Here is an 18,274-nt window from a genome sequence, read left to right as displayed (position 1 = left end):
TGATTTTCCCCACCCTTCAATACCCATAGTGATGCTGATGCCATTAAGGCACTTAAGCTTAATGTTTCCCTGTTATCTAGTAATTCCCTGCACCCCCACTTCCCCATAGTCATACCAATGTCATTAAGGCACTTCAGTATAATGTTTCCCTGGTGTCCAGAGATTCTTCCCACCAGCAATCTCTGTACTGATGCTGGTACCATTGCAACACTTAAGTAATGTATACTGGTGTCTAGTGATTTCCCAGAATCCCTGTACTGCTGTCAGTTCTGTTAAGGCACATGACTAACATGTATCCCTGGTGTATATACTTGTGTCAGTTCTGTTAAAGCACATGACTAACATGTATCCCTGGTGTCTAGTGACTTCCCAGAATACCTGTACTTCTGTTAAGGCACATGACTAACATGTATCCTGGTGTCTAGTGATTCCCCTGAATCCCTGTACTGCTGTCAGTTCTGTTAAGGCACATGACTAACATGTATCCCTGGTGTATATACTTGTGTCAGTTCTGTTAAAGCACATGACTAACATGTATCCCTGGTGTCTAGTGACTTCCCAGAATGCCTGTACTTCTGTTAAGGCACATGACTAACATGTATCCTGGTGTCTAGTGATTCCCCCTGAATCCCTGCACTGCTGTCAGTTCTGTTAAGGCACATGACTAACATGTATCCCTGGTGTATATACTTGTGTCAGTTCTGTTAAAGCACATGACTAACATGTACCCCTGGTGTCTAGTGATTCCCCTGAATCCTTGTACTGCTGTCATTTTTGTTAAGGCACATAACTAACATGTATGCCTGGTGCATATACTCATGTTAGTTCTGTTAAGGCACATGACTAACGTATTCCTGGTGTATAGAGACTCCCCCACCCCTTATCTCTATACCGTGGTCATGGTTTGTAGTGGAACAAAGACACAACGTGGTTGAATGAATTCTTGAATTGCTGAACACGTAGATGCCTTTTAAGAGGCACCATTAGCGTAAATTGGACATGGCTTACTCTCCCTTGGACTGCATCATTAGCATTCATCATGGCCATGGATCCTGCCCTACTCTGTGTAGTGTATGTTTCTGGTACAGCATGATGGAACACCATGTTACTGTGGTTGTAAATACCAAAAGGTTACCATGATGTGTACACCTCTGTGGATACATCATGGTAACTTCATGAATGACACACTTTAACTTCTTTTGATTTATGCACACAGGCAGGAATGTTTTCACTTAAACATATATTTTTTGGCCATTTTACATTTTTGTCATCAAAAATGTAAGTACAATACTTCTGTTCATAAATTTCTTGATAGTAGGCAGTGATAATTTTTGTAGGGTTGCCCATAATGTGACTCACACAAATGAGCATCTCCACTGGCTGCTCTGCCCACCTAGGAAACGAGAAAATTATCCCTCCTGCAAGATCCCCTGGGCTAAACCAGAGAATATGAGAGTAGGAGTCACTCCCCAAGAGTGACACACCCATTCCTTCCCAGAGGGAGGAGCCTACTTCAGTTTGAACTTAGCATTTATTAATGAGCTTATGCCCTAAGCTCTTTTGCAACAAACTGAAGCAAAGCAGACAGGCATATAAATGTAATAGGAAGACACAATAATACTTATTTTAGGTATTAAGAGCTATTTAATTTACTGGTACTCTGCAATAGAAATTAGGTAAGATGGTAGACTAATAATGACAAAATGCTGCCGATAAAGTCCAAACCCAAGTGTCAGTCTTCCAGAACAGTCTAATGTTGTGTCTTTTGGCTTTTCCCGGTTAGGGGTCGCCACAGCGGAACTCCCGTCCGTTAATGATTGGCAGTAGATTTTTACATGCCGAGTTGCCAGCTCTGATGCACAACCTTCAATGAAGGTACACCCATTCACGCATGTCTCCACACAGAAGACGCTTTAGCTGAGAATCAAACAGGACAACATCTTACTGTGAGGCGACAAGTCTAATAAAAGTCCAAAAGAACAGGTCTCCAACCTTGTAATAGATTATAAAAGTTACAGGCAGAGAACAAACTGCAGCAGTGTAACAAGAACCAAACAAAATGTAACAGTGTAAAAACATAACTGACAACTGGAAAATCTCTCAAATAAAAATGTCCCAATCAATATATACTGACTTGTTCTATCCAGACACTTCAGACAATAGTCCACATCCTAAGTGCCTGAACTGAAGTCTAAACATTTCAATTAATCCACTCTGAGTGAAACAATTACATTGATTAATTAGCAAATATAGCAAGACAGTAAAAATCCATCTGCGATAATGATCAGTTCAAGACTCTGCTAAACTGAAACCGGCACGCAGCAAAACAAGAGCAGTTCTGGCTTCCGCTTCAAAGGAAACTGGTCCCAATAAGCTAGGTATCAGTAAGCAGCAGAAGTTCTGTCCAAATGAAAGTCAGTGAAAATGGCAGTGGGTCTCCAGGCTCTAAATTTCAAAGGCACATGCAAACATCCATTGGTATAGCCAGCTTAACTGGCTACAATTTCCTTTAGAAATCAAAGCACTGGATGAACATAATAACCAGTAAGGTATCAAAAACAACCAGAATTTTCAAAAGTATTAGCAGCAAAACAACAAAGAAATTGAACCAGTAAGAATGGTCTTCATAAGCAGGCATCTGCCACCATCTTTTCATTTATGTCACTCAGCCGGCCAAGCTACCAAGGGCCACACTCACACCAGCTTTTTCATTGCTTAAGCTACTAATCAAACCCGGGTCAATCAGTACTTTATCCCTGTATACCCTGGAGCTGGTAGTCCAATTACATCTTACTTGGAATACATGGGAAACATCTGTGGAGCTGCATTTTACCAGCTGGCTAATAAGGTTGCTGTGTTCCTCCCATGGTAATGCTAAGCACACTAACTGAATACTTACAATCAAATAATAAAATATAGTAATTCTCAATAAAAAATAACAAGTAATTTAATGTATTTTAGATAATTCCAGACTCAGATTCCTGCACTGATATTGCTAACTTCAGAGACTGATGGAGAATTAACTTCCAAGGACACTAATTATATTTCCAATTACCAATCAAGACAATAATAAATACCATTTTGTCCTTCAGGTGGAGTGATTTTCAAACATCAGTAACAATTTATCCCTTCCCATAGTATAAGAAATAAGATTCAGACTGCATCTGAATGAGGTACAATTATGGAATTGTATGACTTGTCGTATTGAACTAAAACAGAATATTTCTGTGTGTTCCATCTTGTGTGGGAAAAACAATGCCATGTGCTTTACAGTGCATATGACATACAGGCAAAAAATGATGGAAAAGTGATACTGTACAATAATTTTAAGTCAGTAATGATAGTCACCAGGATTCAGAAAATGTCAACTCTCTTACAGTAATTGATTACTTCATGTTGATCAATAATCACAATGGTGAGAAAATGTGATTGAGATGCAGCTATGGCTGCAATAAGAAAGACATAATTATTGGCTCATTATTATTTCTCCGAATTGCACTCTCACACTAGCACTGCCACACCTGACATTAATACTGCTCTTAGTAGAGTGTTGGCAAAGGCACCTCCTACAAGCACACACGCACACACACACACACACACACACACACACACACACACACACACACACACAAAGCGACACTATTCAACAAAGAAGTTCCCCCACAGTTGATCAGAGGGCCAGAGGCATGGAAACATTTACCCATTCACACACATACATGTTATAAAACATACAAAGATACATCAAGACTCTCGACTCCTGACTTAACTCCCCAGTGCGACTACCCTAGCAGACACACACACATCCATATAAGTACACACATGCAACTCCTCCCATCCTCTTGTCTTTCCAGAAATTAATTACAGTCCCACACTGTAAATGCTTCTATAGAAGTGAATGGGTGGTTGCTTTCTTTTGATGGCATTCACTTTTTCCTCCAGCAGGGAAATTTTACACTATGAAGCGATTCTCTGAATTGCTTGGCACTGCACATTTGGAGCCACTAGTTTGTCCAGTGCACATGACATCTCTAAGTGGTATTAGCCACTCTCCCTTGATTCCCACATTATCATAAAGCTCTGCCCATAAGACCCTTGCTGCAGCTTCTGCTGTTGGAAATGGCCATGTTCGAGCTTCCTTTCTCAGTAAGCCTTTCTGAACCCAGCCAGAAATGGAACTTCCTTGATGCTTCCATGTAAAAAATGCCAATCATTCGAGGAGGACACTGTGGCAATTTTCAACAACACAGACAATAGACTTTATTTATTTATTTATTTATTTATGCATACATGTGTGTATGTATTTACTTACTTATGTATGTATATGTTGGATAACAGGGGTAGGGCTCTGATCCATATGAACCATTTTCTGACTTATTTCAGGTGCATAGCTGCACAAAGCACAATAATTATAAATAGTAAAAAGTTAATACAAGCTGTATGTAGCAAAAGTAATACAATGTGGATGACATGAGTTATGCAACTATCTATATAAAGGAACAAATGAATACATTTCGCAAACAGTAATACATGCAAAATGCATAACAAAAAAATAAAACACAAAACAGCTGATTAACAAGGTACTGCACTAAGCTTAACTACACCAGTGTACTGGTTTTTACAGATAAGGTGCCCTACCATCTAAATCTGACACAAGTCTTCTGTAACTTGAAACATATAACTGAAACAAAAGAATAAGAATGCTATATCTGCGGGGTGATACTGTATTACTTCATTACAGGTACAGTAATGTAATAAAAAAGATGAATCTCTACCAATAATTCTAATGTGCAGACGTGTGTGTGTGTGTGTGTGTGTGTGTGTGTGTGTGTGTGTGTGTGTGTGTGTGTGTGTGTGTGTGTGTGTGTGTGTGTGTGTTACCATGTGAGACAGAGATGCTGCCATTTGTGAATAGTACAATTTTGTACAATAGGTACAGTCTGCCAGATTTGTAGTTAGTGGTCTATTTTGCTGATCCATCCTGTAGATTTTTATTGCTAGATTTACCCTGCAATTAGAAAATACACCTTGTCTTGAAAAACAATATACTAGTTATATTTTCTTAGCGCATTTTCCTACCTGTACTTATCATTGTAGTGTAAATAAAACTACATAGCCATACATGATTATCTGTACAGTGAATGCATAATGGAAAACAAATTATTCTGCCATCTTTACAGTGCAGACTTTGCCACCAGGATGTTTATAGTGCATACTTCCAAAATGCCTAGAACAAAGTAAGAAACAGATGTTATAATGTAAGACATTAAACATTCCTTTATTTTAGCAGTTCTGTGTTCAGACATCAAGCTTATACTATGGAGCAGCATAATTTTGTTTGGATTTGAATTACTTAGTAGCTAATACACTTCTAATGTGTCTTACCTTATGTTACCATCTCATTCCATGCATATTGTCTAGTTATCAAATTGTTATTCAGAGACGATTGGAGCCTGTATAGCACAGTTTGAATATTTAACAGTATGCATTTCATTAGACACTTAAAATATTTAAGAATGTAGTGGATGGAAAGTACAGAGCAATTATTATATACATAGGCCATCGCAAAAGATATTGTACAGTCTTGTAAATGACAGTAATAATGCTGCTGCACACCACAAATGAAGATGATAGGGCTATAGCAGACAGAATATAAATATTATAGTAGATATAATGCTAAAGAAATGTACTTTCTTTTATAAAAAATTTTTGTTGAACTACTGTGCATGTTTAACTTGAACACCATTGTTAACACACACATTTTGTGCATCTCAAGTGTTTGGTAACTTTTTAGGCATTTAAACTTTGTTTTTTTATGTTTAATATTGTGACGACATTCTCGGAGCATACAGTATATAATGACGTGCACAATTAAGCAGCTACTGTGTTTTATTCTCACAGTCTAATAAATGTATATATAATAATGTTCTAGCAGCTGAAATGCACCGTGTAATGGGGAAGGAATGTCAAATTGTTACATTAAGATTATACACACAATATTTTATTGCAACTGAATAAAGTCTGAAACATGTCAAACCATGATAAGTAATCCATTTCACCTTGTTTTATTGGTAACTAGAAAGCTTTCCTAAACTTAAGGTCCTCATATATTTGTATATAAAATAATATAAATTATGCATCTTATTTACATGACACAATTGAGTTTTTGATGACTCCCCATTATTTATTCTGGCTATATTATACAAATTTGTGCATGCTCATTAAAAAAAAACACACACAAAAAAAAAAAAAAACAATTGCAACTCTCTTTATCTACTACAGACTAACTAGATGTTACCAGCTTTTCAATATTTAGCCTAATTCTGTGGGTATAATGTCATTAAAAATAATACTCCACTGATGAGATCTTTTAAAGAAGTTTGGTACTATGAAACTTGCACACATGTGCATTGCCATGTGGCACTGTTTCATATAATGATGTATATTTATGATGTCATTGAGTGGTTTCATCTAGGATTTTTTTCCTACATTTTGCCTCCTCTGTTGTCAGTTATTTTTGCAGCCTAAACTGAAGATAGAATGCTTCAGCATTGCTTCTGATTTTCAGAAACCTTATACAGATCTTTCTAAACTCTCCACATCAGATGGTCACAGCTGAATAAGGACACAAGAGATCACAAAATTTTATTTTTTTTTTCTGATAAGAGACTAAGTTTATTTTGCTTCTTTCTTTGGAATGAGAACCAGGCCATAAGTCTACAACCCTACTTTCATGCAGCCTACTTTAATATACTTTAAAATATATTTATACTGTATTTGAACGCTTTAAAAAATTCAGCCATTAATATCACAGTACAATATATTTTAACCAGGCACTGCTATCTATAAACTTGCCCCCATCTAACCCAAATAATAAATTCACACACACACACACACACACACACACACACACACACACAAAACAGTGGCATGTTATGAGATACAGACACATCAATAAAGTCAGGCATAAATGTGAAAAATTATTAGACTTGGCTGAGAATATTCCTTTTGTTTTACTATGCACATCCAGGGTAAAAATGCTTGAAAGGCTTTATGGATCTGTGATATAGCTGAACTTACAGAAATTGTGTTACATCACTTGTGTAAAGTTTTACTTCATCTATAATTAAATAAATATATCATGGCCACTGTGCATGATAAATGCCAGTTGCAGTTTGTAGCATTAGGTATGAAGGACTCTTGTATTTTACCAGGCAAACAAAAACGGCATTCCAAATGTATTGCTGTTCCTAGTACAATATCATTTTTTGATAAGCAACTTTGGACACCCTGACCACTAAAGCTCAATACTGGTCCATCCAGACAAATAGTGGTCAGTATTCAGACCTCGGTCTCAGTACTTATTAGCGTTAAAGGAGCAGATTATGGTCTCCTATACAAGCTGTCTTTGTCAAAGAAGACAGTCTGTTAGATGGCTAAATTCAACCTTCTAGCCAGTAATCAACTGCAGGTGGAATATGACAGGATGGTAGGCCCCTAACTGCACAATATAAGTGACATGTATAAAGTTACACCCATTACCACTCTAGCACTGTATGCAGATGACAGTACATTAGTCTGTAATAGTACCCACCAGATGAACTGCTTAAATTACACAACCAGCTTTTATTCTGCAGAAACAATGGCTAGTCAATCCTTGACTACTATGATTGACAATAAAAGAAAGTTACTATTATTTAAAAATGTCAATACATCTTAAACACTTGACGCCTGCATAAAACACATTAATCATGTGCTTTTAGAAACTGTAGAACATTCTAGTCTACTGTATATTGCCATAATAAGAAATCTTAAGTTTGATAAGTGCATACACCATGTAATAATAAATCAAACCAGGAATTGGTCAGGCTTCATAATCCCAAATGCTAGATTTCATACTGCATTCTACCAACCATAGCACAAAGAATAATTTGACATTCTACTCATTCTGTCCTCCATCCTGAAAAGCTTCCTAAAGACAATAGTAGCTAAGCTGGAATGTTGCTAAACCATCACCAAATTGCTATAAATCTGCCACAGAGCTCCCATTACTGCCAAGCATTAAAGAAAGTGGTTAATCTACAAGCCATTGCAGAGCACTTTTTTTGTTCAGGGTTTAGTAAAATTTAAATAATTGTGTGTTTGCAAATTGTGTACCCATTAGCTGTCTGTAGTACTTTAGACGTATTCCTTTGTATATCGATTTTTATTGTAGCGGCTTCTACATATAACTGTTAATATTGTTCTTATTCCTGAGATTCTTCATGATTGTCAGTTTGTACAGTAGTTTCCTGCCAGGATGGTACTGAAAAGGGGCTGTGTACAGTTCAGTTGGACTACCTCATTTAACAAATGGAAATAAATAAATATTTCACCTCAGACACTGGTATTGTCAATCATTTAGCAGTTTCTGCACCCAGTGAGTCATTGGCAAACCCGGTCAAATTACTCATTTTAATTTTGACGTAGTGCAACAATTCAAGCTTTTCATGTCCCTCAAATACATCATAAAATCTTAGATGAATCTTTCTTATTTTACAATTTCTTGTGAAATTTGTCTAAGTGCTTCTTAGTGCTTCTTATTTGGGCCCAAGGCTTCTTACTGCTCCTGCAAATGTTCTTCCTCAGTCCATAAATGGCACCAAATGTTGAAGTAACACATCAAACAGCTCTGCTAAATTCCAAAGTTCATTTATTTCTTCTGGTCTGTTTGTAATCTCTTTAACCATCAATACTGACACTCCGCTGGTCTCTTTTTCTCTTCTCTCTCTCTGTATATACATATATATCATACACCTCAACCGTACCATATTCCTCAGCATTTACCGGTTTTGAGGTCCAAATAATGGTGCGCCATGAATTCCCGAGTTGTGCCCTTTATTCCTTAATTTCCCAGCTTTTTTTTTTTCTGCTGTCATCACATGCAGAGGCGTGCACAATAGCATCAGCTTCATGAGCAGCCTGCCAGCCTATCAGTGTTGGCTGAGGGCTCAAGGGATGTGACTGACTGATTCTTTGTACTTTATGGGCACTAAAAGTAGCATGCATGCATTTCCCCTAACTTAGGTAAGGAAAACAAGTAAAAACTCATACTTTATGTCAACTAGATAATTAAAAAAAAAAGTTTTTTTTTTTACGCACATTCTCCTTTAAGAAGGAGTCCAAATAGTCCAGTTGCACTGACATCATCGTTGTCAGTTTAAGGTTTGTGAGCAGGAACTCACACAGGCAGGACCTGGCAAGCGGCAACACTTTCAGGAAGAGAGAAGATGGGAGCGGGACCTGACGACTGGAAGCTGGGAGCGGGACCTGACGACCGGAAGATGGGAGCGGGACCTGACGACCGGAAGAGAGAAGATGGGAGCGGGACCGGACACTTAGCAGAAACGAACGGAAGGAAGGAAGATGGGGCACTTTCAGAGGTGTGTGTGTGTGTGTGTGTGTAAAATGCCCCAGGTGTACATGGTGGTGGGTAGTGAATAAGGCTTGAACCCTGTACCTTGGGCCCAAGTGGCAAGAGCCTGAATTCCCTACCCACCACCATTTGTGAAAATGTTGCAGGATTTTCCCTCATACTTTTTCTGTTCCTCATAAAATCTGTGGTTTCTGCATTTGTGTCCTTGACAGCTACATGTTCTCTGGTTTTATTCTTGGCTGTCTGGAGTGTTTCTCCCTGGGCCTCTGCTAAAACTTAGCTTTTTTTTTTTTTTTTTTTTTTCAAAGTCAGACTTTCCTGGTTAACAAAAGTTAAAAAAAATGGACACTTGTCAGACTTCATATTCTTCAGAAAGTGTATGTTAACAAAAGCTTTTATTCTAGCAATTTTCTAAGTGTACAAGATGGATATTTGAAATGTATCCCTGTGTTTGGGACTGTACCCCCCCCCCCATTATTGGCTTCGTCCAGGTTTTGTGCTAGGGTTGAGAGTTATGGTAAGAACTGAATTCACTGAATATGTTTGAGGGCTGTATTCACCCAGTATTGGCTTTGTTCAGGTATTTATTGGCTTCATCCAGGTTTTGCTAATGTTGAGAGCTATGGTAAGAACTGATTTCACTGAATATGTTTGGGGCTATATTCTCCCATTACTGGCTTTGTCCGGGTGTTATTTGCTAAGAGGTTGAGAGCTATGGTGAGAACTGAATTCACTGAATGTTTGCTGGTTGTAGTAGTCACCCATTATTGGCTTTGTTCAGGTCTTTTTGTGCTAAGAGGCTGACAGCTGTGCTATGGTGAGAACTGAATTCACTAAATGGTAGCTATTTAAGTTTCAGTCTTCCTCTTTCACAAAACAGTTTATTTGGCGTAGTGGTATGTTGCTCTGACTGTTTTGCACGGGGTCCCCTGGGTTCAAGACGTGGCAGTGAAATGTATGGTGGTAACGCAGCATTTTATTCTAGCAACTTTCAAACATTATACAAGCAATGTTTAAAATGTGTCCCTAGTTTTTGGCCTTTTGGCTTTTTCCAGATTTCTTGTGCTGAAAAGTTCAGAGATACAGCTGGGTGTCGGAGTAGATTTTACAAGGAGCTGAGAGCTGCAGGGGAGCAAAAGTTTAGTGCTGCTTGTGTTTAGTCTGCTTGCATTGTTAATAGCACAACAGATAGTGTACTTGCTTTAGATGCTGAAGGCTGTGGGTTCTACTCCCACAGTAGGTAAATGCATTGCTGATGCTGTATTGTGTTGTAAAGTTGGTGGTTGCTGCAGTCCTTTTGGCAAAGATACCTAGTAACTATGAACCTGTTAACAGTTTGCTATCCATTCCCTATTATTACTAGCTTTTCATTTTTATTGCATGCAACAAAAGCAATTTATTCTTCAAGAGTAACAGGCACTTTATTTGTAGATTAAACAATGACATATAAAGTGTTTGCTAGCAGCAACCTCTTTATTAGTTACAATTTTTTCAATGTGGAGTTTACTACTTCAGAGATTGTGTATTTTTACTGATACTGGTGGACTTGAGTAGACTTTTATGATGGAAATGTTCTGAATTGGGCAGTTTTGTCATTAGTGGATGCTTTTGTTTCATTGTTTACTGGAAAAATGTTCAAAACAATAAATTTAAAATGCCCTCTAACAACTGTACTGTATTGTACAAGGAATATAATGTAATACAGTCAGGAAGGTGTATCAAGAGCATGTGTATGTTATGTTCGAGGGGCCTATGATTTTGTAGACAGCCCAGAGTTAATATTTGCCATTGGCAAAATGTATTTTCTCTGAAAGTGGGTTTCAGTGCTGTTTCAATGCATGAGTTTCAAGAGCAGAGAAGTTTTAATGTTGGTCTATTTTCATTGTGAGACTGCATTGCTTTAACAGATATGTATTAGGGTTTGTGCTGTAAAATGCAAAATAAAACTTTCAAATGAAATCCTAAATCATCGCAGAAGTGAAGCAGTATGCACATTAGTGTTTATGATAAATGGGACATTGGAATGGCTGCAGGGGAGGCTCCATTTGACCATGATTTTGTGAGGGGGTAGCAAGCTCAGACAGCCCGGTTGAACTATACCTCTCAGTTGTCCATATCTTTGCAGAATGAATAGATATTTGCTGCTTATTTTTGGTTTGTTCTCAAATTTGTGATTTTCTAGCAAATCATTTAGGAATGAAGCCATTAAATGACAGACATTGAGTTTCAGATGTCATAACCTTCAGAAAAATGCATGCTAATGCAAGACTGTCTTTACGTTTATACAAGAGCAATTTTAGTAGTGTTTGTATGTTCCCCAATATATTTGGCCTTGTTCAGATTTCCTGCATTAAGAGGTTGAGAGGTACGTGCAAATCACTTTGTAGATTAGGAATATCCAAACATCTCAATTGTCCCCAATTCTGGCTCAAAATGTTGCTCTCCCTAATAATCCCTCCTCCAAAATGGCAATTTTGGAAGAAAATGTGGAGGGTTTACAATTATATATAACTGTAATGATCACTTATAGATTACCTTTATTTTAGAAATGCATGTGGATGCTCTTATTTTGTTAGCTGCTTCAAGTTAACTGTTAATATTAAAAGGTGTCCCTTTTTGACAGGTATTTTGCATCACATTTTGGTCCGTTTTCATAAAATTGTGTTTTTCTGGCAAATTAGTGGCAAGTCATTAAAGATTGAAGTTAGAAAATAATGGCAGACATTTGAGTTTCAGATTTCATACCCTTCAGAAAACTTGTACTAATGCAAGATCTACCTGTTCTATTTAAGTTATAAGAGCAATATTTAAAAATTGGCCTTATTTTTGGGCTTGTCACACTTCTAGTTCTATGTATGGCTTTGTCCAGATTTCTTGCTCTGAAGTTGAGAGGTATGAGTGTCAGAGCCATCACTGTCAGCCAGAGACATTTCAAATTGTGACATACTTATTGCCAGAGACATTTCAAATTGTGACATACTTATTGCACCCACCTCTCCCCATTGTAGTGGATCTGGATGTGTCCATGGAAGGTAAGGAGCAGTTATGCAGTGTAAATGTGCAGAGTATTCCCCATCCAAAGTAGATCACAAATACGACCGTGGCTTTTCATCTGTCCTTGATTTTGCAAAATGTTCTGGTTTTCTATCAGATTTTTGTACTGTTGATTTATGCTTCTTATTCTGGAACTGTATGCTGTCACAGTGCCCTGTTGCTCTGTTTAAGTAGCCATGGTTTAATGAACATCAGGTAAGCTTGTCGGAGATTGTAAGATGCAAGTAAGCTTTAGTAAGCTTGTCGGATATTGTAAGATGCAAGTAAGCTTTAGTAAGTATATTGTTAAAGAATTACCAGCATTGAAAGCCTTTTCGTTGTTGCCATGCAGAGAATATTTACATGACTAGATAATGTATAAGCCTTGGGTATTGAAATGCATATGACAGTTTTATTTATTTTATTTGCAGTTGGTTTGCCAGGATAGTCCATTGGGCCAAATGAACCCGTTTTCAATGGAGTCCTGGGGAGAAAAGCTCCAAAACTAAGTAGGTTATTAATAGATATACAAATTATACAATTACACAGAAGTTAATCATACAAGAAATAACAATTTGAAAATAATACAACTAGAGCGAGTACAATCTAGTGATGAAATTAATAGGTAATACAGACTAAAGGGAAATTTAGTACACTGAGAAATAACATATTTGGAAGCATTTCATGACAATATTGAGGAATAATAACATATTAGGAAGCAATGCACAAAAGTACTGAGAAGCAATAACGTATTAGGGAAGCAATACTTGGGAAGTGTGGCCTAGTATATTCTTTCTGATTATTCTAGGAATAATAATATGTATGAGTTAGGGTGGGTAATTAGGAAAGTTGCAGGAGGAAACAGAGGAAGAAAGAAGATTGAGTTTGCAAGTGTTATGTGGTGTGGGAGCAAGAGCATTCCCACTGGGATAGTAGATGTGAGTGAAGAGATCTTTTAAATATAAAATGGTTGGGAATGGAAGGTGGTAGGGAGTTCCAAAGGCATGCAAGGAGAAGATTTTTGCCTGGGGGACTAGTTGGTTTATATACTTCTAATAGATTTTGATTGTTGGATCTTGATACTCTTGCAGGAAGGTGCATTTTAAAGGCTGATGAAAGGGAGGGACAAAGGGAGGGGTTGAAAATGAGCTTATGTGCAAGATTTAGTTGAGTATATGTGAGATAACTGGGTAGCTCTAGCCATTTTTAGTTTTTGGAGAGAGGAACAGTGGTGGGTGGAGGACTTGTGGTTGGTAGCGAACTTGGCAATTTTGTTGTAGCAAGAGGAAAGTTGTGTTGGAGGTCTGTAGATTAGTTAGGAGTGGAGCTCCATAGAGAAGGGAGAGGATAAGAAATGAGGTAGAGGGTGATTTTGGTAGCAGGTGTAAGGTAATGATTTTGTCGGTAAAGCATACCGGGTTTTCTTGATATTTAACTGTAGGTGGGAGTTGAATTTGAGCTGGTATCAATTTGGACCCCAAGTAACTTGGTCTCTGACACCAGTTCCAGGAGTAGATTATTTTGTCTAGAGATGTGGAATGTGTTTATATTGAAAGAAGTTGCCTTAGAGGGGATGAATAACATTAATTTGGTTTTAGAGGCATTGAATGCTAGGTGATTCCTTTTCATCCATTGCTCAGTTGTTGTAAAAGCATCTTGAGTCAGTTTTAGGAGTGAGGGGATAGAGGTGGCAGAGATAATAGCAGAATCATCGGCATATTGGATGATGTCTGAGAATGGGATAGAGTTATGGAAATCATTTATAAATATATTTAAGAGAAGGGACTTATAGAGCCCTGGGGTACCCCAGTAGGAGTATTTAGAAATGAGGAGGTGGCCTTTTCCATTTGACTGCTTGAGATCTGTTAGATAAGTAGCTGGAGAACCAGTTCAAGGAGCAGGGAGATGGGTAAAGTTTAGTTAGTAGCAGGCTGTGAGAGTGTGTCAAAGGCCTTAGAGAGGTCGAGTAGTAGGGTAGAAACAATTTGGCCAGAGTCGCGGCTTTATTTACAGTTTCAAGGAAGGAGAGGAGGCGGTCATAATGCTATGATGTGGTCTGACTCCATGTGTGGGAGTTAGTAGGTGATTATCTAAGAGATGTGGAAGGAGTTGTAGTTGGATACACTTTTCTAGGAGTTTAGAGATGGGGACAGAATAGCGATGGGGGAAATTAGTAACATTGTTGTTGTTGCCACCTTTTATGTAGAGGTATGATAAAGGCCCTTTTCCAGACTTGGGGTACTATACATTCTTGGATAGAGCAGTTGATTAAAATGCTAATAGGGTAGCGATTGCTTCAGCAGCTTTGCCAAGAAAGTAAGAAGGGATGTTATCAGGAGCATTGGTGCATGGCTTCAGTTTCATAAGGAATTTCTTTATAGTAGAAGTTGGGTATAGGTTTAAATGAGAAAAAGGAGTGTGAAGAGGGAGAATTAGGGGCAGATGAAGCTGATGAAGTAGTAGGAGGAGTGGAGGGATGGGAGTTAGTAGATGGGAATGAGGAAGTAGTAGCAGTGTAGTGGTGTTAGAGAAAGATGGCGTTAATTTGGAAATGGATTCAATGAAAAGAGTTAAAATGGGTAGCCAAGTCTTGGTCAGGAGCGTTTGGGTCTGGGGTAGGGGTATCTGGTTTGCTGGGGTTAAGTAGAGTAGAGATACCTTTCCAAAATTTCTGAGGGTTTGATTTTATTATTTTGAAGTGTGGAAAAGTTTTGTCGGTCTAAGATTATGAGCTTTTTTACCTTATTTCGAAGTATTTTATATTCATTGTAATAAAAGGACAGGATTACAGTATTTTCAGAAGCTCATTACATTTTATTGCAGACCAGTGTCTTATAGCAGTGTCTGTGTGTTAGTACACTTGTAGTTGGGTCAGGGTGGCTTTAATGGTATATGGTAAATAAGCATTGCTACCTTATTTAAAAGCCAAGCCCTGCAACAACTAGCTCCACACTGAAGTCAAAACACAATAGCTCTGGTGGGTAAATGTACTCTGTAGTAATCAAAAAGGCAAATGTTTAAAATAACTACAGCTTATGTGCAAACACAATAGGTAGTGATGAAACAATGCTCTGCTAAAATGCTTTAATGCTCCACAATGCTGAGCTGCAGATCAGTTATCACTGGCTACCAGGATTTCACCCACTTCAGCTCAAGCACGGTGCCGTTCAGTGCAACCTTCCCAGAACTAATTTGTCTGACCAGAATTATTTGGTGTGTGTATTAGAGGGAGGTAGCATACCCCTCAGCTGTCCAGATTTTTGCCCCATATTCCTCCTTAAAAGGATTGAAGTTGCTAAATGAGACATTTCAGTTTTAGATGTCATGTCATTTAGAAAATGCATACCAACACAAATCCTGTTACTCTTGCAATTTTCTAAGTTTCTGAGAGCCATATTTATAATCTGTCCCTATTTATTTTAGGCTTTGTCCAGATTTCTTGCACTAAGGTTGAGGCCTTGAGGGTATGGTATGATTGTGAGAAAGTGAAATGCCCAAGTTAGAGTTAACAGGTGGAATTTTCAAGTGCATTTTCAAGGAACTGTGAGTTTTAAGGGAAGCTAAGTTCACTGCTGCTCATGCCAAGTCTATTTACAATGTGCAACTGTTTTGTTTAGCAAATGGTATCTCTATTGTGGTATAACGTTTTAAAGCTATGTTAGTAGCACCACAAGTAGAATACTTGCATCTTAATGTAAAGGCTTGAGGTTCTATTCCTACAGCATATACATTTGTATGTTGCAGTCCTCAGGATGCCCTCCTTTGGATGAGATGCCTAATAACTATGAACCTGTTTTTCAGCTTGTCATCCATTTTCTATTGCAATACACCAGCTTACCATTTTTTTTAATTTAACATAGGCAATTTATTCTTTGACGGCAACAGGCACTGAATTTGTAAATGAAACACTGAAATATACAGCAACAACATCTTCATTAGTTTCAGATATCTTTAATGTGGAATTATTCAGATTACTTTTACTTCAGCAGAGTCACTCAAACAAGTGCTGCTGTATAATACAAGGGATATATACAGTAACAACATCTTCATTAGTTTCAGATATCTTTAATGTGGAATTATTCAGATTACTTTTACTTCAGCAGAGTCACTCAAACAAGTGCTGCTGTATAATACAAGGGATATAATTCAATTATATATTATAATTAATACAATCAGGTAAATCTAATAACTTTTGCATGGCCCTAACGGTGTGCAAGGAGCCTATTGCTTGAAAACAGTTCAAAGGTAAATAACCTGCCACTGGCCAGATGCATTTTCTTTGAATGTGCGTTTCAATGCTGTTTCATTGAATGTGAGTTTCAAAAGTAGAGAAGCTTTAATGCCAAGTCTGTTTTCATTGTAAGACTATTGCTTTGTTTAGGTTTAGTAAATGTCTCAGTGTTTGGGCTATAATGTTTGAAATAAAAGTTGTAAATTAAATCCAACTGCCTGTAATCATTGTAGAACTAAAGCATAAAACAGTATGCACACAGATTTGAACAGTGTCTACAGTAAATGGGGAGAAATAGCCAAGTAATGGGACACTGGAATGGCTGGGGTGGGTGGACTTCTGTGTTGGCAGGGGCGGGGTGAGCTATGTGGGTGGGGCTCTGGGTTTGCACCTGCAAAACTCCCTTGCTTTATGTACTGTTATTGATGAGAACAGGACCATTCCATTCTTTCTGGGTGTGCGCAATTGTATTTCAATTACCAGTTACTGTTGCTGCATATATTTGAAGTGTTCGCAGCTGCATTTATTGATCTGTGTGCCATTATTGATGAAAATGCGACTGTTCCATTCTTTCTGGGGGAGCATTTGAATTACCAATTACTGTTTTTGCATATAGATGAAGTATGTTTTCTGGTCACACTAGCTGAATTGCTGCATATAGATCCAATTACTCTTTCCCGTCCCATTCTTTCTGGGGATGTGCAATTGCATTTTAATTACCAGTTACTGTTTTTGATTATAGTCAAAGTGTTCTTTCTGGTCGCACTAGTTGAGTTGCTGCATATAGAGCCAATTAATGTTTCTTCGATGTGTGTGTGTGTGTGTGTGTGTGTGTGTGTGTGTGTGTGTGTGTGTGTGTGTGTGTGTGTGTGTGTGTGTATTTGTAAAATGCCCTGTAAGTATACCTGGTGGTTAGGGTTACTCAGGCTCAAACCCTGTACCTTAGGTACAAGAAGCAAGAGCCTGAGTTCTCTACCCATACCACCACTTCTGATTGGAGGAGTTATAGCTCTTAACTGTACACATTTTCACAGAATATCTGAAATGTTTGGCTCATAATTTTGGTATTTTCCTCTTAATTTGGATGGTGCAGTGGTAGCACTGTTACCTCACAGCGAGAGGTTCTCTGGTTCAATTCTCAGCTGAAGTGCCTTCTGTGCAGAGTCTGCATGTCCTCCCTGCATTTGTGTGGGTTTTCTCTGGGTGCTCCAGTTTCCTCCCACGATACAAAGACATCTGTCTAGAGCATTTCTCCCAGGGCCTCCTCTGAAAATTGGCTTCATTCCAAGTTGGGCTTTCTTGGTAAACAAATGTTAAATAAATACAAAATAAAATTTCTGGTTCTCTGGCAAAAAAAGTGAGAAGTGAATTCACTAAATAATGCTAGCCTTTTAACTTTCAATCTTCCTATCGTTCAGGAAACACATGGTAACACAAAATTTTATTCTAGCAATTTTCTAAGATTATACAAGCAATGTTTAAAATGTGTCCCCAGTTTTGGGCCTTTGCCCCCCCCCAATAAATTTTGGCTTTTCCCCTGATTTCTTGTGCTGCACAGTTCTTCAGAAAAAGAGAAGTTTTGTGCTGCTTCTGCAAAG

The 18,274-nt window shown here is 38.0% G+C and overlaps 1 protein-coding gene across 1 annotated transcript in view; it reads right to left on the bottom strand.

Annotated features, from left to right (window-relative positions):
- Nucleotides 1-4,845: 4,845 nt before the first annotated feature.
- Nucleotides 4,846-18,274, bottom strand: part of LOC122790972 (kelch-like protein 20) — a 155,220-nt gene continuing 141,791 nt past the window's right edge. The window contains exon 8 of the mRNA XM_044058696.1: nt 4,846-5,224. Coding sequence (XP_043914631.1) covers nt 5,158-5,224 — 67 coding nt within the window. The 3' untranslated portion in view covers nt 4,846-5,157. The remainder of the gene's footprint in view (nt 5,225-18,274) is intronic.

The sequence above is a fragment of the Protopterus annectens genome, chromosome 16.part0 (assembly GCF_019279795.1).
Source record: "Protopterus annectens isolate FY-2018-M chromosome 16.part0, PAN1.0, whole genome shotgun sequence".
Taxonomy (NCBI): Eukaryota; Metazoa; Chordata; order Ceratodontiformes; family Protopteridae; genus Protopterus; species Protopterus annectens.
This window is presented reverse-complemented; position numbering and strand designations above follow the sequence as displayed.